The sequence below is a fragment of the Plasmodium malariae genome (genome assembly GCF_900090045.1).
Source record: "Plasmodium malariae genome assembly, chromosome: 14".
Classification (NCBI taxonomy): Eukaryota; Apicomplexa; class Aconoidasida; order Haemosporida; family Plasmodiidae; genus Plasmodium; species Plasmodium malariae.
In genome coordinates, this window is record NC_041788.1 from 3,532,449 (window position 1) to 3,556,072 (window position 23,624).

The following is a 23,624-nucleotide window of genomic DNA, read 5'->3' on the forward strand; positions in this document are numbered from 1 at the left end:
TTTACTACATAATAGTAGAATTTTTAATTATATACTTCAGGTGCAATAGATTTAATATTTATAATGATGTATTTTTAATTAGTAACAGTATGATTTTTATTAATTAATTGTACAGAATCAAAAATTGCTTTTTTTTTTTTTTTTTTTTTTTTTTTTTGATTTGTATTTAATTTTTTCCTTATGTATTTTTCTATTTTACGTATAATTTTTGTGTTATTTTTATATATTATCTTTGAATTTATTTCTTTTCTGTATCTTCATAACTTCTAATTCTTTTAATTATCATACTATATATAAATAAACCAATTCATTTTATATTTGTTCAAAAAAAATACTTCTTATCTAACTATATAATTAATAAGATCACGACTTCGTTGTTTTTTAATTGCCTTGTTTTTTTTTGCTCTAGGTTTTTATTTAATGGTTCTGGTTTTTTATATAATGATTCTGGTTTCAGTTTCTGTGTTTGTTTGTTTTTTTTTCTTTTGTTTATAGAATTTTCATGAGTTAAATTGTTTTTATTGCCTCCATATTTGTTGGAGGTCTATTATTGATTACTCGTTTATATAATGCATCACATTCGGTTCAGTGTTCTCTATTTTCTGTTTATTTCTCTGATTGTTCTTCTTTTTGTTTAAAGACCCTTCGTTTAATTAATTTTTTCTTTTTTTTTCCTTTTGACTTTGGTGATTTATCTTTAGGATCTTCTACATTATAATAATTAATTGTAACATAGGGATGATCACTAGTTTCTGGATAACAAAATGCTGTATATTCTTTATTGGCATTATCAAATGAATCAACAATGTCTATAAGATCTTTCTTATTTAACGCTGCATTTCCTTTACGTATATATTTCCTTACAACCGTGGGAGGATTTTCTTTCACAGGATAATATTTTTTTTCTTTTATATTTCTTTTTTTTAATAAAGTGGCACTAGAATTAGATGGATCATTTGAATCATCGTCGTCATCATCATCATCTTTTTTTTTTTTTTCTTCTTCTTCTTCATCAGTACTAGGAATACTCTTAAGTGCATTAACTATTTTATTACATTCATCCATGTAATCTGCTGCCCCACGCTCTATGGATTTATTTGTACCATATGGACAGGCTGATATAGAATAAAATGGGAATCTTTTTTTTAATGAATATATTTTTGTTCGGGCGACCTTTTCTTCGTCTTTTGAAGTGTAAGGACGTTTATCTGTAAACCCATAATTTGATCCTTCGTATGTTTCATCACAATCTTTAAATCCTTTTTCCTCATCTTGTACGATTTTATGACGTTTTATATCGTAACGTTCTTGATATTCTTTATATCCACTATGTATAACTTCTTTTATTATATTAGTTTTTTTTACTGGGGAAGAACTTGCCTTTTTTTTTTTCCCTCCTTCTGTTAATAATCTATTAGTTCTTGAATTCAGTGGTCCTTGGGTATTATTTTTCTTGTTATACCCTTTATTATCTTCAAACTAATAATTAGACAAATATTAAAAAATTTCAAAAAAATATATATATTTATATTAAATATAATAGGAAAACTATATATGAAATTCCCTTACTTTATATATATGAATATGACAAAGGAACAAAAGAAAATACAATCGTCATAAGTTGATAAATATTAAGTGTCTTACATAGTTAGAACAACGTAAAATCCAGGTTAAAATGGAAAATAAACATATTTTAACGAAATAAAATAAAATATTTATATTTTTTCTCATATTGTTTTTTTATTAAAGCTTTCAAAATATGGTTTCTTGTAGCAACTAATAAAATTAGTTATATATATAAAATATGTTCTCTACCTAATAAAATAATACATCTAATGTTATAATTTTTTGTCAACGTTATTCTTATTTCTCCAAAGCTTGGAAAAAAAAAAAATATATTTTAAATTTCGAGTTATATATAAAAATAATACATAATGAAAAATGTAAGATACATAAAAAGAAACGAAAAATCCAGTGAAATCTGAATATTATACAATTGCTATATTTTCAGATAATGTTATTGAAGTTACATATATTTTACTAAAAATAAATGAACAAATATACTTCATAATAATTTATAAAAATTATGTAATAATATTATTTCAAATATTATAATAGTTTAAGCATTGTTTACGAATAAATAAAAGAAAAAAAAAAGAAATGAAAGTACATTTTATATATAGTAAAAGAATGAATTAACAAACGTGTACGTTTTTTCAATTCATTTAGTTCTAATATTACTTAACATAAAATGAGTAAAATGTATGTTTCTCAATTATTTTTATACATAATGCAGAAACATATATGCATAAATATATACGAATTCTACATAGAATTAAATAAAAATATATAAGTAGATATTAATAAAAAAATATATATTGTTAATTGTTAATTTTAAAAAAAAACTAATAATGATGACGTATAAACAATGCCTTTCTTTTGTTTACATTTGTAAAACGATACTTTTTCTGAATACATTTTAAGGTCACATTATTATAATTACTATTTTTTTTTGTTTATTGCTATTTTTTTTTTGTTCGTTGCTTCTTTTTTTTTTGGTTCTGTGTTGCTTCTTCTTTTTTTTTTTTTGGTTCTGTGCTGCTGTTGTTTTTTTTACTGGTTCTGTGTTGCTCTTTTTTTTTTTTCTGGTTCTTTAGTGCTTCTGTTTTTTTTTCTGGTTCTTTAGTGATTTTTTTTTTTTTTTTTTTGATTCTTTATTGTTTCTATTTTTTTTTTGGTCCTGTATTGTCGTTTTTTCTTTTTTTTGTTCTTTACTGCTATTTTTTTTTTGGTTCTTTATTGGTTTTATTTTTTTCTCACCTTTCTTTTTTATTTTGTTATAGATGTATTTCATTAAAATTTTCTTTATACTTTGGTAATAAAATATAAAAATATGACATATTTATTCCATATATATATATATATATATATATAATTCAAAACATTAAGAGTTTCTGGGATTATAAAAATAAGCTGACATAAAAAATTGGACCTTACATGCAATTTTCTGTTTTTTGTGAGAATAAATAATATTATAATTATTAGAATTATAACTGAACGTTTCAAAATAACAATAAAACGTTGAAATACAGAATTTAAATAAAAAAAATTTTGCTTATGTATTTCTAATACTTCAAAGAATATTTGTAAATTGTTACCATAACTGTTATTTTTAATTATGTATTTAATTATATAGAAAACTGTAGTAGTAAAATAAATAAATGTAAATTTTTAAATGAAATTTTTTATTTGCATAATTTTCATAAAGAAGAAACATCTTACAAATTGTGTATTTATTTTTTGGCTGAAGGAAGAATTAATACATTTTGGAATATTTAAAGAAACACTTATTCAATATAAGCATAAAAAGGTAATAACGCATGAAGTGTAACCACAATATACATTTGTTATTAAGAATGTCAATAATAACTATTCAAGAAAGATACTTTGTTTTAGCGTTTTCACTTTTTATACTATAGAAATAATAAACACATAATTCATAATTGAAAAAACTGTTCATAGAAAAATTATATCCAAATTTTTTTTTAAAAAAAAAAGAAAAAATATTTCTGATATAATTATTAAAAAGAATGATAATTTTTTAAAAATATTTTAATTAGCTTGTGTAGCATTGCTGTAGCTTTTCACGATTTATAGTCAAATAAAAAGGATGAAATTTTAACTTGTTAGAATTATGTTATTCAAAATTAACATATACATACGTATATGCATATCTATATATATGTATATAATATACTTAAAAAGAAAAATGGGGAAAATAATACCAAAATATAATAAATTAAATTTCGTTACAATACAGATATAATAAAATATAGCTTAGCATATAAAGTGTATAACGTAAGAACAACTTTGTTATTGTACATTGTTAATATTACAACTTCACTACGTTCTGAGTTTAATATATTTAAACTACATTACATTTACTTGAATGTATCTGGAATATTTTACACATAATAATACTTTACAATTTTACGCATAAGCAAGGATGTATTTTAACAAGTATATTAATAGGAGCCAATGTTTCTAAAAGTAAAACAAGTCTTAAGAAAAAATAAATAAAATTTAATGCAAATTTTGTGAAATTTTTTTTTTTTTTTTTTTGTAAATGCATATATAATATTCATTTCGTAAAACATTTAGAATATAGGAATTATAAAGTATAAATGTAATATGATTAAAAATATATTACAATTATTTAACAAAATTACTCTTGGATCTTATTTTTAACATAAAATATATGTTAGGCGTATATTATTGATTCTTACATACATTTTTATTCATTTATCATTATATATTTTTCGATTTATTCTATGGAACAACATTTAATTGTTTTAGATAGTATTTAAAGGTTCATATTTCTTTTTTCTTCGGGTTTTTCTACTTATTTGAAGAGAAATTTTAAAGTAAAATTTCTTATATTAGGTAGAAGCAAAATTCCCCGGAGTTCTCAATTTGCACTGTTTTATATTAACTAAAATTAGATTATATTTTTAGGTATAAAATAGGTAAAGACAATTCCACAAGTTTGTAAAAATTTTATAATTTCAAAAAATAAAAGAGTGTTAAATAATGTATACGTTACAGATAGAATATTTCAGAGAAAAATATTTCAAGGCATTTTAATAACTAACAGACTTTTAAAATATAAGCCTGTAAAGAAACTGTTTTTTTACTATCAAAAAAAAAATACATATATATTACATGTTTATATATATATATGTATATTTCATAAATAAGATCAAAATATTTTTGTTATTTTCACTTTTTCTACATTTAATATTCAACCTTAGTATATTAAATAAAATATCAATATTGTTATTCTTATCAATAAAAAAAAAAAATACATTGCAAATTATAAATTGGGGATTTACATTTAATTACGCGATCCTTTCAACATAAATAACATACATATATTTTATAAAACTAATTTGTTCTTGCAATAGCAATTCTGTAATTTTTTTAAATAATATTTTTTTGAAAAAAGTAATAAAAACAATGTTTTAATTTTATAATTATGTTATAATAAAAAAATAATTGGTTATGCTTTAAAATATATAAAGAATAATGGGAAAGAGTATATGAACAAATGAAAATTTAATTGTCTCTTTTATTCTCTCCATCATTATTTTATTTATAGGTTAATTTACTATTTATAATATGTATATTTATAAACTAATTTTAGATAAATGTATTTTTATTTCTATACAATGACGGGTTTTATATATAACAATAGTTAATTTTTACTTTAATTTGTACTTAAATCTGATTTTAGGCATGTTTCATATTACGAACTAAGCATTTAAACTTTCAAAATGTAACATTCCTGTATCTAGAAATGTCAATGCTTTTCTTATTTTAGTAATTGAACCTAATTATAATAAGATTTTGTTTACATTCATAAATTCTATTTGATTAATTTACATATGACTTTAAATATTATGAGAGAATCCTTTTAAAATGGAAAAAGTATGTTTTATATTTAAAGTTCTTTATATATGATATATAATTTTTTATTTTTTACGAATAATTAGCAGAAACATAAAGAAGATTCTTGAAAATAATCAAAGATGTATATATATTTATTATGATTCATTAATTTTTATGCATTAAATAAAATGGGTTCTCTACTACCAACAAATAACTTTTATAATGAATTGATAAAAGAAATAAAAGTAGAAGATGAAAAATTGAATTTACATAAATCAACTATATTAACTGATATTCCAGAAGCGTATTGGTTAAAAAACCTTCTTAAGAAACTTATAAGAAACTATAAATATATCTCGTCTAAAAATAGCGACCTTAGTACAGAAAAGCGTTGCAGAGATGTTAATAATTGGTTAAATACCGAAATACATTTTTATTCTACAAGCAAGAATATAAAAACATCCATAAAACCCACTTGGATAAAATTTATTGAAACTATATGGGTGAATTTACAAAAGGAAAATCCATATATTAAATGCTCAAGACAAACGAATGATTTATCAATAAATGAAATATATGCGCGTAAAGAATTAGATGATTTTTGTGAAAATAGAAATTACTTTGAAAATAGTTTGAAGAATAATTTCAGTTTAGAAAAATGTCAAGAATATTCTAATTATGTGAAAAAAGAAAAAAATTCGATTCTTAATAATGCAAAATCTATATTAAATGATGATAGTAAATATAATATCTTCAATATTTCTAATAAATGTAATTTGCAAAATATAGATGAGACATTCCCTGAGATCATTTGTAAGAACGAATGTATGTACGAAAAACTTATGAACAATAATAGATTTATATTTAGCACACTTTATAATATTGTACAAAATATTTTTAAGGGATCACAAGATCTAAGTGATAAACAGGATTATCGTTTAGTACCAATAACATGTAAAGGTTGGAATGAGAACCGTGGTTTATCAATTAAGTACATTGTTTTATCATCTTTATTTATACTCTTTGGATATTTTCTCTATTCATTCTACAAACATAAGGTAAGATAAAAATTCCATTAAATTTATAAATATATAAACTAGAAGGATTCGGATCCCTCTTTTTTAGTAAATATTTATTTTTTTTAAGTAAATATAATTTATATATGCTTATTTCCTTTTTCTTTTTTTTTTAAATAGAACAAATCTGCTATATATCGTCGATTTAATCGAGATAAAGTGGTAGAAAGAGTACGAAAATTTATGGAAGGTAGAGTCACAAATAACTTGTTAGAGGTTCCTGAAACATATTTAGATGAAAATAATTATGAACAACAACGTAATAATAGGCATCATTAACCATATAATTCATATAGTGGTTTTGATTAAAAACTATTTATTTATCTTTGTAAATATGATTATGTAATATTAAGTGAAATATAATTGTATTACTAGGGAATGAATTTAAAATGTATAAGTTGGAAGATAAGAAAAATGATTAATAAATTTAGAGATTTTAAAACTATTTGAAAGATGATAATATAAATGTGTAGAACAAAATAGATATAAACATATGCCCGTACTACAAGCAGATATATGTATAAATGGTGTAATTAGGTAAAAAGTGTTTTTGGAAAAGTTTTAACATTCTAGGAAAACAATAAAATATAACAGATAAAATATATGTGTTTACATATATGTTTGAACCATATATATACGTATATATTATAGGTCGCGAATTTGTCCATGATAAAAAATTTTGTGTTGCGCAGTAGGTATAAAGCTGAATTACAAAACTCTAGTTTAAATATTCGAAGGAAAATTCTAATTATATTGCAAATAATATATTTAAGTAAAAATAGTGTTTGTATTGTGGATAAATTATATTTTCTTATACTTACAAAAATACTTAAAATTTTTAAAGTGTTTTTATCAGTGTAAGATAATGAATTATTTTTTAATAAATAATTTTATATAAATAAATATTTGTGGTTCTTATAAAATTATGAACCCACACAAAAAAAAAAAAAAAATTTTGAAATTTACATTTTCTTAAAATTATTATGAAAATATAATATTTTAAATAAATAATAAAAATATAAATGGCACTTTTATATAGCTGAAAATTTAAATTTACATTATGGGAATATTTTTAAAGCAAAATTACATAACTCCAGTGTCACCGACTATATATATACACATTGTGGGAATGTACATATATATATAGTACTCTTTAATACATAAAAATTTTTTGTACATTATAATTCTTACAAGAAATTTATAGGTTTTGCAGGATTTTTTTCTATATTATGGTGTTTAATAAATGCTTGATCCTTTTCACACGATCGGGAAATTTTCCTCCAACGGATGCATTTTCTATATTTATAGAGGAAATATATTATTACAAAAAAACTCATGACATAAAACGCAATAGCAGCAGCACTTAATTTAAGAGCTAAAAATATTCCTACAATGGGAACCATTGATATAACTGGAGATAAAATTTTAATATTCTTGATAATTCGTCTTAATTTATTATTTTTTTTTCTACGTCCAATAAGCTTGTATTGACTGTAAGAATTAAGTTCCAATGATTTTAATATTTCTGTTTCATATATTGCATCTATTCTTTTTAAAAGTCTGTATATCTTGGATAAAAAAGATATATTACGAAATTTATATTTCTTCAAGTTAAGTTTTTTTCCTTTTAATATTTTTTCATAATCTGTATTACTATTATTATCATTATATTTTAAGTTATTTCTTGATTTTTGATTAGAATTATCATACTTTAATAAATTATTTATTGTTTTAGTAATATCATCATAATTTAATTTATCAAGTGAATTTTCAAAATTATAGTCAGCTTTTAAAACATTAAATAATTTTTGAGCTGTTTCATCATATTTTAATTTATCATACATGTTGTCAATATCATTATGTGAATAAAATGAATTGTCTTGTTCTTCAAATTTGTTATATTCCTGTAATGCATCATATATTTTCTTTACAGTATCATAATCTTCTGATATATTGTACTGTTTTTTAGAAATGTCATGAACTCTTAATGGATCGTCTCGTTTTTCAAAATTCCAAAAATCTTCTAATGGCGAGTGTGTTTTTTCAGAATTATTATTATGCTTTAATCCTTTAGATTGTTTTTCAAATTCATCGTCATATTTTTCTTTTTTACACCTATTTTCTAAATTATTATCATGTTTCATTAAATAAGGTTTATTTTGAATACTATAATACTTTTTTAATAATTCAAGTTTATCCTCAAAAATATCATCAAACTGTCTTCCATCAGATGGCTGTTCATAAATATGCTGAGATTCTTTAAAGTATTTTTGGAAACCTAATTTCAAAGGTTTATAATCTTGTTGAGCATATACATCTGCTAGACATAGTGATCGGTTAGCTCTTATGTAGAGTGAGTTATTTATGTTGTGTATGCTATCCAAAAGTTTACAATAGTTATACTAAAAAATAAAGAACGTATTCAAATATTTATGTGTGGGAATTTATTTAAATAATAAGAAAATTTTCCTTATAAAAGTAAATTATATATTAACCAAAAAAAAAAAAAAAAAGAACAGAACTATTTTGTAATGTTTAAATGCAGTTACACTGTTTTACTTCATCATTATCTCTACATATCCATATTAAAAGGGTCAACGTTAGAACATTTATAAAAAAGAAACAGTTATGGTTTTTCCTCATGAGATACATCATATTTAAGAAGGCAATTATGTAATAATATTAAAACAGTTAGATTATCATAAGTTCAGTAATACACAATGAGAAATAAGTTGATATTATTCGTTTAACGTTTTCTACTTTTTTAAAACTTCAATCATTTTAAATGTGTAAATTAATTGAAATTAAGATATAAATAAATGTATGCATAAAGAAAAATTATACTCAAAACAATATTTTCGTAAAAATACTGATATAAAAATAATATGAATTAAAATTATTCAGACGATTATAGATTGATAAGTAGTCGACATATTTTTAATGTTGCATATTAATTTTAAATTCAGAATTTTCGTAATAATTTTACTAGTAAAAAAAAAAAAAATATATACATATATATATCATGTGCTGAATAACGTTAGTTGATGAAAGTATAAAAAGGGGCAAATTTAAGTAAAATGTAATATGAGAAAAAAAATAATGTTTTAAACCAGTGATGATCCATATTTTCTTTTTAAAAAAGTTTTTTATCTAATATATATGTTTTATTAACTTTAATTTTAGTAAAGGACAAAATGAAAGGTTAAGTAATTAGATATGTAATATATGTGAATAATTAGAACATTAACACATTATTACATAACTCCCACGCATATTTCTTTAGGGGAAAGTGCTGAATAAAAAAAATAAGGTGATATAATTAATTGCTCACTTTTATGCTTTATAAGAGGTGGAAAAATGTTTTTTGATTTTTTTGTACTCAACTTTGATTATAAAGGGGTCTATTATAGAATGTACAAAGTTCTATTATTCTTAAACTATGATGTAAAAATTCTCAAATTAAATATTTTTACAGTGCACAGTTTTACCTCTTTACAGTGGAACTTACTACAATAATGGAAATTTCAAATACAAAAAAAAAAAAAAGAAAAAAAAAAATGTGCACATATATTTATGTGAACATAATAATAACGAATAAAATTTATTTTAATTACTTCATATGTGAATTCGCAATAATTGAATAATCAGTAAATATATGTACATATATATAAGTGAATATGAGAATTAGAAGTAAAATTACGTGAAAATTTAAAATGAGTGTGCATGTGCATTTTTAATAGTCATCAGCATTATTTTCAGTTAAAATTTTATAATAGATTAATATGGAAAATATATCTTTTGAATATGGAACACTGATAAAAAATACAAAAATTTTTTTTTTTTTTTTTTAACTGAAAAAGAACTGAAGAATTTATTAAAACATAAGAAAAAGCGTTATGGATAAGGAAATAAATTTTTTTATGTAAATACGAAAGAATGGAGAATAGATAAATGTATTATATGCCATGACAACATAGAAGAAAAAATTAAACTAAATTATTAATGTAATAATAATAATAGTAGTTCAAAGCAGAAAAAATTTTATGTAACAAAAATGATTAATTGATTTTTTACATTTATTTATTTTAAAATGATATAAAGTATAAACTGCATTAATACCATTCAAGGGTTAATTAACAATGGTACGCGATAAATTCTTATAATTAGAAAAAAATGGGAGATACAAATAATTAACGATAAAATGAAATGATTTTAAGTTAATGATTTAATAAAATTTTTTTTTAGAATTTATATTATGTAGACAAATGAAATTGTTACGATAAAATTTGCTGTTTATATACATATAATAAAACAGTTAAACTTTCAAAATTACTGTTATAAAGTTAAAAATTAAGGTTATTTTTATTTTTTATAATTAAAATGGTTTTTAGGGTAATACTTCGCCTTAATATTTTTGAATTGTAGGAAAGGAAAATTAATATTTATATATCTTATATTTAATAGAAAACAAGTTTTATAAATATCTATGTATAAAAATATAGAGTACTCTGAAAATAAAAAACAATTTTCTAATGAATAAGCGTTATGGAAATATTATTTTTAATATATATTTGTTAATATAAAACTAAATATAATAAAAAGCAATGTCACTTTTTCAACAAGGGAAAAAATACTTATGTAAAAAAAGCACATGTAATGCAAACTCTACTTAAATACAAATACATTTAATGCATATACCCTGTTATAAAAAGAATGTGAGAAATATTATTTAAACATATAGGTTTTAATAATTTAAGTAATATATATTTCAATTTTTGTGCTCTCAATAATTTTAAGTTTTCAGGGTTTTTTCCATTTATCCATTATTATCTTAAATCTATCATATTTATAATATAAAATAATAAATGTTCTCAAAAATATAATTCTTTGAAGATGAAAATTTCAAAATATTTCAGTGTGTTTGTACTTTTACGTTTATGCATATACATCGTGCTCTTCCTTATTCTTCGATAAATGAATAATACTTCGGCAACTTAAGTAGGGAAACATACTAATAGTAATTTAGAATTAAAGATTATTTTTTTTAATTGGTGCATTCTTCTTTGGGAACTACATTTTTCCGCTCTTCATTCCATACATTCCATTGTTTTTTATTAATCCATTTATTAATAAAAACTTCTACCCATTCGTTAAAAGAATTCTGTTTGTCTTCTTTCAGCTTTTTCCATTTTTTGCATTCATTATAGTATAAACCTTCTTTACTACGAACCCAACTATTCCATTGTGCTTTTTCCATGGATACCCTTTTTTCCCATTTGTGTTGATTTTTTTTGATTCTTTCATTTAACGGATTTGGTATTTCTATATATTTGAGTTTTTCCCAATATTCAAATTCATCACGTCTCCAGTCTTTCAATAACCAAGTTAATATTTTGTCTTTTTTCCATTCTCTCCATTGTTTTATGATCCATTCTTTCCAAATGACTTGCTTTTCGTGCATCCATTTATTCAAATCCATTAACATACATTTCTTTCCTTCTGTCTTAATCCATGTCTCCCATGTACTTTCATCCCATGTTGGCAATTCATTTAAAATATTTTGCTCATATTCATTATCCATATTTTCGTTATAATGCATCCATTTATTTTCCATAGAATTTAACCATTCTTGCCATTCACTTTCTCTTTCTTCAATCCAGCATTTTTTTTCAGTTTCTAGATATGAATTGAAATATTGCCAATCTATCTCTAATTTCGTCATCCAATTACGCCACGCATGTTTCTTAAGTTCTTCTGATTTTTCAAGAAGTCCTTGCTCAACAGTTATTTTTTTCAGTTTTCTTCTTTGTTCCTTTTCTAATTTTATTTGGTTTTCTGATTTCTAAAAGGATTAAAAAATTAGTAAGTATATTTATTTTTACAAATAATTACTTTTTCCATATTATTAATTTATATTCTTAAAAAAGAATTAAATAAAAAAGTAAAAATAAATTTATACATAATAATTTGTACTTTATATAATATTTTTTTTTTTTTATCTTTTTTTTACCTGCGTATTGAATTTCATATAAAGGGCAATAGCAATTATTGTAAATACGGTAACATATACATATGGAGACAAAGAGTTTGTATCCATATAATTTGATAAAATGTTACAGTTAAATCTAGGAAATTTACTAAAAAATGAAGGCGATACAACTTCATTACCTAATTCCACCTCACTACCACTAAGCTCCATTTTTTATGTTTTTGTTAAAAAAAAGAATAAATGTTAGAATAAAAAAAAGAATTATTCAATAATAGTAAAATTTAGTATAATAGGAATGTTCTATTTATATTCTTAACTATTTCTTAATTTCTGGTGTCATTTTGTAATGAAAAAATAATAAATTAAAAAAATGGTATTACATAAAAATAAGTTATAAAAAAAAAAAAAAATATAACAGTAAAAAAATTTAATTTCAATTATTATATTCTTAATTATATATTTAAAGATTTTATACAACAATTAAACTATGCATACAAGAGACATTACAACAAACTATTGAAATTTTGTTTGTTCTGCAATCATTTTATTAAAATTGGATTTTGAACATTTAGAAATTTAATTTATCATTCATATGGTATTTTTACTATTATGCTTATCTTTAAAATTATTTGTAACTATTTATATAAGAAATGTTTTTTTTTTTGAACTTCGTTATAAAAAGAATAAAAAATAGTCTTATAGTTAAATATATATAAGAATTAAAATTATTAATGGATTCAAATTTGGACACAAAGAATAATATTGATTGTATGTTTTTTTTTCCTAGCAAATATTTCATATTAAATTATATTTAAAAATATATATATTCATATAAGATGATATATTATTTATAGTATGAGGTATTTTCTTTGCCTAAAATTATTGTTATTTTAGGGTTGAATAACAGTTTCATGAAACATTTAGTTAACTATTTAAAGTGGTAACTGTAAAATCGAAAAAAACATATAATATAAAAAATAAATCATATATTATACTTTTTAAAATATATTTATTGAAAACAAAAATCGGAAAGGAGCTAAAAATACTTAAGAAAGCAATTATTAAATATTATCGCTTTTTATATATGAAATACATGTATCTTTTCTTTTTATATATATATTATTGATTTGGTATTTTTATTGAATATAAAATCAAGGTTATTATATAATCCTAAGAGGCTTCAATGTTTTGTTCGTATTAAAAGGGACATTTTATTTTTTTATAAGTATCTATATTTTGTTTAATTTGACAAACATTTTTGTTTTTATTTTCATTTCATTATAATTTCTCCTAAAATATTATTTGATGATTTTGAAAAATAAAAATGAAAAATAATGAAGTTGATAATAATAGAAAACGTTGATGTTGAACACCATTTTTGCTTCATTTTGTCAACATGTTAGAAAGAAAATATGATGAAAGTTGTTAGAACAGTTTTTTCTAATTTTTACAATATTAATTAGGTATTTATATTTAATTTTTAAAATTATACACTTTAAAAAAGGGTAATTATTTTGTATTGTGTTCTATTTTATTATAAGGTTTGTTTTATTAAGCAAATTTAAATTTATTTTCACAACGGAATGTAACATATGACAATTTTTTTTAGCGTTATTCTTATACATATGCATAAATTACATAAAAGGAATAATAGAAATTAATATTATTACTATTTATGAAAAATCGGGTGAAAAAAGTACACAAAAGAAAAATAATAAAAAAAAAAAAATAAAATAGCTATATAACTTAAATTTTGAAAAAGAAGAATTTTTAAATTACAAGGAAAAAAAAAGTTAAATATTAAATCGTCATCTTAATAGTTGTAAGCATTGAATATAACATTTTATTAATAATATATTACCGCACAAAGAGATCACATTATTATTCTTTTTTTAATATTGTGAAATATGTAATTTTATATAGTAATTGTGATACTTAATAATCACTGTGTTGTTGAATAATTTCTTATAAAAGTAATGAAATTTAGTGCTGTTATATTTTAGTTGCAATTATAAATATAAAAATATATAATAGGAATAATGTAATTATTGAAATAAAAATTATTAATATAAAAAGATATATGAAATGCTTTACTTATGAGTAATATAGAATTATATTATAATATTTGAGATGTTTATTGCACTTGAGGAAAAAACGTTAAAGGAAAAAAAATAAAAGGATAAATATTTAAATTATATTGTATTTTACACTATTGTATGATATTGAGTTATATTGCAGTATATTACACTTAATTTCACAGTGATTGTTGTTAAAATGCAATCATTGCAATAATCTATCATTTATTAATGTTAAGTTATTGTGAACATGAAATATATTTAATTTTAAATAAATATGTATTAGGACTTTTTATTTGACAACATATAAAATTTTTGAAGTTCGTTTTAACTTTTATTTTGAATTAAATTACAATTTGGTAAGAAAGAGTTTTAGTAGTTCGCACTACAGAAATAAATTTCTAACACTGCTTTTTAAATGTTACTTTCGCGTGTTACATAATTATTAATATTAATATTAAACAACATAACTAATAGAACAAAATATAAAACGTTAATGATTTCAATATTATAACATAATAGGTAAAACAAAATTATGATTAAATACGAATTTAGGTGATGCATAAAAAAATTTTTATTATACATTCCTATTGCGATATGAACTAAATTTTAATAAAAAATCTAGTGACTTTATATAGAAGTGAAAATATAAGATTATAGCATATATAATGTTAGACTTTTTTGGAATTATTTAAAAATAGAAAAGGAATTCCATATGGAGGATAAATGTAAATCATTTGAATACTATATAATAAAATTATAATACTATTTTAAATTAATTTGATATATAATAATATTAGACAGAGATATTTTATACTAAATATATACTAACCTTTAAGGCTACACCCTCCTAAAATAATTAAATAATCTTATTAAAATGAAAGATATTACCAAATTAAAGTTAAAGTAACATCTTTAAAAATAACTGTTTTTGAAACTAAATTCATATTTTAATACTTCAGTTTAAAAGAAACAATGATGGAAAATTATACTACGAAAAAAAGTTGACATTAAAGTTTCTATTTTTTCTTTTGGAGAAATATAATGAATGAAGTTATTTAAGTGTTGGCTATGAACAACATAATATTAATGATAACAAAAAAAAAAAATGAAAAAAAGAAATTTTATTTTTATTTTTTGAAAAGTGAAAAAATGGAGAATAATATAATTTTAGAAAACGTCAGAACATGATGGAACTAAAAAAAAAAAAAAGTTAAATAAGTATACTTACGCTAAATGATGATTATACTAAATTACAATTCTTTAAACAAAAATTAATATTATACTTTAATTAATAATTGAAAAGCCTTCAGAAAAGTAAGATACAAATATAGCAAAATGTACTTTTTAAAAAGAAAAATGTCAACTTAAATGCAATGTTTCCAATTGCACATTCCACAAATCAATTAAAAAATACATGAATATAATAATTAGTAGATTGCATAATATTATACATAAAAAAATAAATACAATATACCATAAAAAAGGAAAAAAAAAATTCTTTAAAAAGGTATATTTTACCATAAAAGTTATACCAAGTTATTAATGTAAATAAAAAGCATCAAACATATGTGGATTTAATAATACCAATGTAAATATGAAATCAGATGAAAATAACTTTAGATAAAACTTTGAAACAGTATACGATTCATAAATCTAAAGTACATTACATGCATATATATATATATATATATATAGCTTTACTTTGAAATTTATATAATTTTAATGATGTTCAGATTATGTCTCTTAATTTGGTGATATATACGGTAACATTATTCTACGTCTCTCATCAGCTTTTAAAAGACGTTTTACATTAAATTCTCCGTATAATTTGCAAAGGCGTTTACATTTCTTATATTTATACCAAACATATAATACAGATGCAATAAGGAATATGGATGATACAATAATACCTGTATTTGAATTATACATATAACACAATACTAAAGTTACAGCAAATACTAATATCGGAGATAAAACTGTTAAGAAATCCTTAATTTTTCTTGTTAAACTACGTTTCTTTTTTCGTACGTTCCTTCCTTGTTGATTGTTATAATATGACATTATATTTATTAATTCTGTTTCATACAATGCATCTGACTTTTTTAAATATTTCATTAACTTCTTTATTATATATCTTATAAATCCTATATATTTCTTCTTATTATGAGTACTGTATCTTAATATATTTTTTGGATCATCCGAGTACGAATAAGATTTTAATGAAGAAAATAAATTTTCCTTATCATATTCATGATTTAATTCATCGGATATAATTTCAGGGATATATTCATCTTTTAATGAACCATATCTCTTTACAGAATTATCATCATTCCTAAATACATTTGGTACTCTTTTCAAATTATTTTCCTGTGCTCGCTTTTTATAATTTTGTTTTTGTTCGAAACCATTAACATATTTACTTCCTTCATTAAACTGTTTTTCAAACAGATTACAGTAATTTCCTCTATTAGACCTCTTTTCAGCATTTGAATCATTCACTGGTACATAAAATCGTCTTTGAATATTGTCATCACGTAACAGAGCATGTAACTGACTTTGAAAAGGTTCGCTACTCATTAACTCTTTTAATCGTTTTGATAATATGCCATCATCCTCTTCTAATATTTTCGTTAATTTGTATTTTAATGATGTGTAATTTTGCTGTGGTTCTAAGCGTACATTATTCTTTAATAATCTACTGTTTCTCTTATTACACAATTTACCTATGGAAGTTGACTAAAAATTAAAATACGTATTTATTGTTTAAAAAATATCTTCATTTCTAACATAAACAAAATTTTCAAAGGAAAAATGTTAAAATGATTAGATATATACAAATAAAATTCTGAACTTTAATTTATCATGTTACCTTTTTAGAATATTGACGAGACCATATAAAATTGGTAAAAGTAAAAATTTTAAAAAAAAATAAATATATGTTTGCTCTTATAATCATATTGCCTTTCTTCAAAGTTCTGTTAAATTATTAGTAATATTAAAATTTTTACATGTATTAATATTTTTTCTACAATATTTAATAAAGGTTGAGATATAATATGATATTAATATTTTTTATTTTCCTGATATTGCAAAGAACTTCGAAGGCTCTTTTTAAACTTAATTTAAGTTAATTACACAATTAATGATATTAAAAAAAAAAAATATATTTAAAAATATAGTTTTTACAAGAAATACGATTAATTTAGAACACTTTTATTTAAATAGAATTTAGTAATCATTAAAAATATACATTTATCTATACAATAGTATTTGAGATTTTTTGAAAGTTTTAAAATAGTTAATTTCTGAATAAAAAAAAAATATACACACATAAAATTATTTAGGAAATACTATGTGTGTCCAAATCCATAGTAAAATTGTGTAAAATTTAGATAAAAAAAAAAAAAATATATATATATTTATTTATGTATATATATGTAATATATATAAATAAAATATATACTTTTTATATATATATTATCAGACATAACCATAATACAATAAAATGAACTTACTGGAATTTAATGTATATATTTTAAAAAAGGATGATTTACTTCATTTTTTAATCATTTTTATATAGTAAATTTTTAAATTAATTATTAGGAAAAATAAAAAAGAAAATAACAAAAAAAAAGTTATTAAAAGAGGAATAATTTTTAGAAAACTTTTGTTTGATATACGCAAATTATAAAATATTAATGCAGCATAGCATTTAAAACTAAAATGATTGATATATAATTACACATAAAACATAAAAAGAAAATTTTTATTTAATTTTGCTTCTTAAGAATTTTAAATATGTAAAATTAAAGTTACTACTACATTTCTAATATTTTTTTTACAAATTATATAGTTCTCTTGGGAATGTGTAGGATATTTTTCAAGTGTTAATCATATATAAAATGATATAATTGAGTATTACTTAAAAATTAAAGATTCATTGTTTTGGTAATTATTATTATAAATATTGTTGTCAAAAAAAAAAAAGCATAAATGCATATATATTATATATATAAGGAAAAAAAAAAAAATTAATAATATAATAGCAGATATGATAAGGGAAATTTTACATTTGTAATAGATGATGAATAATGGAATAATAAAATAATGCAAAGAATAATAGGCAATTATAAATTTATATATAAATGTAAAAAGTAAAATTGAGAAAAGATTATAAAATGAGATTACTCTACATATAAATAAATGTAATTAAAATGGTTAAAAATATTAAAACATTTTTTCAGACAACTTTATATTATATTATATTATATTATAATTTTCGAATTAATTATTATTAAAATTAATTTAATACTTGCTTATAAATGGAGTTAATTATATAAAACTTTTTTAACAGTCGTGCAAAATCATAAAAATTTATATAGTATAATAATATTTATATGAAATCTAATTGCAAATGAACAAAATTTTTTACATATAGCTCAGGTTTTCATCCTTAATTATGCACCATACCCAATTATGCTAATATGAAAAGATTTTTTTAATTCTGAATAAAAATTATAAATATTGAAAAAATATAAAAAAAAATAAAAACCATTTCGATAAAAATTATTAAGATAAAAATATATAAGATTAAAAAATTTCAATTATGATTAGTAGTATAAATAAAGTGTAAAATAAATACATTTCTTAATCAACATTATAGTTAATGGAAAAAAATAAAATTAAATATACCTGTGGCAAAAATGCACATTTAATGTATTATTTTTTGAACAAGGAAAATATGACATGTGTAATAATTTTAGATTATTCTTTTTTAAAAAATATATTATTTAAGATTTTATAAGCACACATATTTTTTTTATCTTATTCTATATAAATTTTTTTTTTCTTTTGAATTGCACACATATTTAAATCATGTTGCAACTCATATTCGTGATAATCGGTCTTATAAAATTTAAGCAAATATTTAAGTTTCATATATGTGTTTGCAGAAAAACATCATAAATACACTATTTTTCAATAGGGGGATATGTATATTAACCTTTTTTCCTAATCGATATTATTAAATAAAACTAGTAAATTATATGGGAAAATATTGCTTTAAAATTAGGGTTTGAGAACTATCACAAGTATATAACAAATATATCTCACTGTTAAAGTAATCTATGAATTTGCTTATATTATTTTGTAAGATTATAAGTCATTTAAAATATGTATCTAATTTATTTTTTCTAAAAAGTATATAATCACAAATAGATATCTTAGCCTTTTCTGATTTCCTTGGTTATGTCTATTTTAAAAGCAAAACAACTTCTATTGGTAGTGTATTGTACTATATTGTATCCCATGAAATATTATTTCTTTTCCTCTTTTTTGCAATACCTAATAAAGAAAAGAATTTTAAATAAATCAATAGAGACTCGTAACATACAAAATAACTGATCTAACGTTTAAAATGAATTTTAAAAAATTTAAAAAATATAAAATTGAATTGAAATAATAATTTATGAATTGTTATATATTGCATAGCTCTAAGTACTAATATAACATAAAATGTGTTTTATTAATTATATGAATAAAAATTACTAAAAGGAAAAAAGAATTTTAATATAATCTAATAAGCATATTTACCTGTTATACATTAGTCATACAGGAAAGCACATTTCTCGTAAAGTTATTTATTTTTCTTCTCATGGGGAAAAAAAAAAAATTATGTTTCTTTTTATTAAGTATAAAAAAAAAACGATTAATGTTCTTTAATAGTTTATTTATCTAATATGAATCTATTAGTAGTATAATACATCGTACATTTTAATTATATAAACAATTAATTATTTTATTAACCAATATAAATTACAAGAATAATCATAAAATATACCTTCATTTGAACCCATAAAGGGGGGAAAATAACTTCATTTTAATAACGATTAAGGTAATGAGGTTTATGTTGATTTAGATAAGATTTTTGTTAAAAATATTTGTCAATATATCCTCTAAGAATAAAATCGTATAAATAGATATAATTCGTAATAAGAATAAAAATATAAATATATATAAAAAAAAAATTTACTCGTTTTTCTCTATTAGGTTTAATTTTTTTTTTTTTTTTAGGTTGTACATCTTTTTACAATGGATAAGAGATATGTATGAGTTAAATATTAACTTCAATGTTTAAATTTAAGTTGGAAATATAAAAATCTAATTAATTCAGATGAATATAAAATAAATTTGAATAATGTATTATTAATCCTTTACTTAAGATTTATATAAAAACTACAGTAACTCAATCTTGAGAAAACTGAAGAAAGAATTATATAACATAACATAAATTAATAAAATTCCAAAAAAGAACAAACAATATGAATATTATGCTAGTACTTAGAAAAATGATAAATACAGAATAATTAAACACAAACCAACTGATTAATATTGTTTTCATCTTTCTTTATCTAAAACTACATAATTGTTTATAAAATGGATTGTTCTTCTGTTGATCTTTGAGAATTCATTTTAAATTATAAAATGATTATGAATACTTAATATACTTTTCGTACCTATAAATATATTATTCTCATCTAAACGTATTTCTATGTGCATTAATATTATGATAATTCCCTAAAATATAATATGATGTTATTCACATATACCATTACCTTTCATTTTTTAAAGAAATAGTTTGTTATGAGTAACTTCTGAATGTACCATGCAATGTAAGAAAATTATAATGCGCTTTTTATTTTAGGTGTATTATTTAATGCTCATATTACGCAAAATTTTTGTATACATAATATATATTAACCATGTATGCGTCTACTACCATAACGGATTACCGAAATTTAAAGGCAAAAGTTCATCGTATAAATTAACAAATAATGAAAACCCTTATATTTATTTTTCCTATTTTATATATTCTTATCTTTTTTTTTTTATCATAATATCACAGTAATTTCTCGTTCTATATGTGTTATTGGTTGCCATAAAATTTGCCAATTAAATTATAGAAAAATATAGTATAAATGCATTATTTGTTTTATTTGATAAAATATTTACGTATGATTTTTCTTTTTAAAATATATACTATCCATCGGTGACAAAGACAGACAACTGTTTTTCATTAGCCAATTTTTCAATAAGATTATCTCGATATTTATTAAATATGGAGTATTTTTCTTGTTTCCATTGTAACCAATTATGGTACTTAATCTTTGTAATAAAATTTTCTTTACTTTGTACCCAATTTTCCCATTTTTTATTTTTCCAATAAAATTTATTATTCCCTTTATATATGAACTCTTCTGTTTTTTCTGAATCTGAAGTTTTTTTATTTTCCATATTATTCACACATTCACATTCTTCATCTGTCCAGTTTCTCATTAACCATAAAAATTTTTGGTACTTTTGCCAGTGGTTCCATCTATCATCTATTAACTCTCTCATATTTATTTCAACATCATTAATCCAAATTTGCCAATCCTTACCCATATCTTGTTTCCATTCGGTATGAATCCATTTATTCCAGAAATTTTCATTCCATGTTAAGGATTTTTTATAAATAGGTGATTTATATATTTTATTAATATTTTCGCAAATATCTTTCCATTTGTTTTGCACCATTTTAATCCATTCATTCCATTCGTTTGATTTATGTTGCATCCAAGATTCTTTTCCTTTTTGTAAAGATATAATAAAATTCTTGTAGTCATCTTCCAAGCCTATTTTCCAATTATTCCACTCGTCATTCCACTCTTTTGGTACTCCTGCTTCTTCATCTAATTCTGATCCATCCAACGGTCTGCGTTCATTGAAACTCTTTTCATGCTGAAGAGACTAAACAAAATTTAAAATATATTATTAAAATACATTTTTGAAAACACAATTTCATGTAATATATAGTAATTTATAATGTTATGCACAGTTAAGAAGATATTTAAGCATGTTAACTTATACGTAATTTCTATTATACTGGAGTAATATTGCTTAAAATAAGAACGGACGATAAAGTAAATAAGGCAACAGTAATAGAAGAAACCATTTTATAATAGCTCAATTACTATTTTATAATAGTATTATAGATATTACTTTTTATATATTTTTATATTTCATAAATTAATTTTTCTTAGGATATATAAATATATATATAAATTTATTTGTAAATTTTAATTGAAAAAAAGAAAAAAATAACTTTTAGAATAAATTCCATAAAGAAAAAAAAAAAAAAAAAAAATAAATAGATAAATAAATAAATTAATATGATATACAATACAATTAAAAAAAATTTAATTTTATTATTTCTGTATATAAACCAACTAAAAAAGTTTTAAAAAAAAAGTGAACAAATACGAATTATTAATTAATCCCATTTTTTTTAGAGTTTCGTTTTTTCTTTGAAAATTATTTTATAGATCAAAAAATATAATAATATATAATGAACATTTATCAATGTATACAATTACATGGTGTACATAATTTGTTATATATAGAGCATTATCTTTTTTTTTTATATTAGATTCGTAAGAACACTATATGGGTGTGTGTGATGTTTGTTTCTTTAGTAAAGTATTTTTTATTTTGTTTTTTATTGAAAAACGTGCATTTTCCTTTGAAGTCCATTGCATGAAAGATTATAAATTTTTTTTTTTTTTTTTTACTTTTATAAATAAACGCTTTTTAATTGTTTTTAAAAAGATGTAGAAATAATAAAATAGGTTCAGATATAAATTACTAGTTGTCAATGCTTGTTCAGAATGGATATTGTAATGATTTTTTAGGGATTGTTTCTACTTCAAATTATTGAAATTAATAATATGAATCTTAAGAAAATTGTTATTTTAAGGAAGTTGTGGAATTTTAAATTTATATGCCCCCTTTAAGAATTTTTATCTAAAGAATTTTCATTATTTATTTATTTTTTTTATTACCATGATAAATAATAAAATCCTTTTATAACTTTGTGTATTAATATATTTTGGTTATAAGAAATATAAGAACAATAAAATATACTGTGAAAAACAAATATTAAAAAAGTTCGTTTTAATTTTCATAAAATAATTAAAGAAATATTTAGGGAAAAAT

General features: G+C 20.8%; 6 protein-coding genes across 6 annotated transcripts; 1 reads left to right on the forward strand and 5 right to left on the reverse strand.

Annotated features, from left to right (window-relative positions):
* Positions 1-606: 606 nt before the first annotated feature.
* Positions 607-1,731, reverse strand: PmUG01_14085700 (knob-associated histidine-rich protein, putative; the record flags this gene model as incomplete). Its single annotated transcript, XM_029008457.1, has 2 exons — positions 607-1,479; positions 1,645-1,731. 2 exons carry the CDS (start codon positions 1,729-1,731, stop codon positions 607-609), a joined length of 960 nt encoding a protein of 319 aa, XP_028864745.1.
* Positions 1,732-5,636: 3,905 nt separating this feature from the next.
* Positions 5,637-6,803, forward strand: PmUG01_14085800 (PIR protein; the record flags this gene model as incomplete). The annotated part of the gene is made up of 2 exons (XM_029008458.1): positions 5,637-6,506; positions 6,645-6,803. 2 exons carry the CDS (start codon positions 5,637-5,639, stop codon positions 6,801-6,803), a joined length of 1,029 nt encoding a protein of 342 aa, XP_028864746.1.
* Positions 6,804-7,711: 908 nt separating this feature from the next.
* On the reverse strand, positions 7,712-9,167 carry PmUG01_14085900 (Plasmodium exported protein, unknown function; the record flags this gene model as incomplete). The annotated part of the gene is made up of 2 exons (XM_029008459.1): positions 7,712-8,926; positions 9,084-9,167. 2 exons carry the CDS (start codon positions 9,165-9,167, stop codon positions 7,712-7,714), a joined length of 1,299 nt encoding a protein of 432 aa, XP_028864747.1.
* Positions 9,168-11,568: 2,401 nt separating this feature from the next.
* PmUG01_14086000 (tryptophan-rich protein) lies at positions 11,569-12,723 on the reverse strand (the record flags this gene model as incomplete). Its single annotated transcript, XM_029008460.1, has 2 exons — positions 11,569-12,366; positions 12,595-12,723. 2 exons carry the CDS (start codon positions 12,721-12,723, stop codon positions 11,569-11,571), a joined length of 927 nt encoding a protein of 308 aa, XP_028864748.1.
* Positions 12,724-16,334: 3,611 nt separating this feature from the next.
* PmUG01_14086100 (Plasmodium exported protein, unknown function) lies at positions 16,335-17,547 on the reverse strand (the record flags this gene model as incomplete). The annotated part of the gene is made up of 2 exons (XM_029008461.1): positions 16,335-17,327; positions 17,461-17,547. The coding sequence occupies 2 exons, from the start codon at positions 17,545-17,547 to the stop codon at positions 16,335-16,337; spliced, it is 1,080 nt and encodes a 359-aa protein (XP_028864749.1).
* Positions 17,548-21,629: 4,082 nt separating this feature from the next.
* Positions 21,630-22,584, reverse strand: PmUG01_14086200 (tryptophan-rich protein; the record flags this gene model as incomplete). Its single annotated transcript, XM_029008462.1, has 2 exons — positions 21,630-22,379; positions 22,516-22,584. 2 exons carry the CDS (start codon positions 22,582-22,584, stop codon positions 21,630-21,632), a joined length of 819 nt encoding a protein of 272 aa, XP_028864750.1.
* Positions 22,585-23,624: the final 1,040 nt, after the last annotated feature.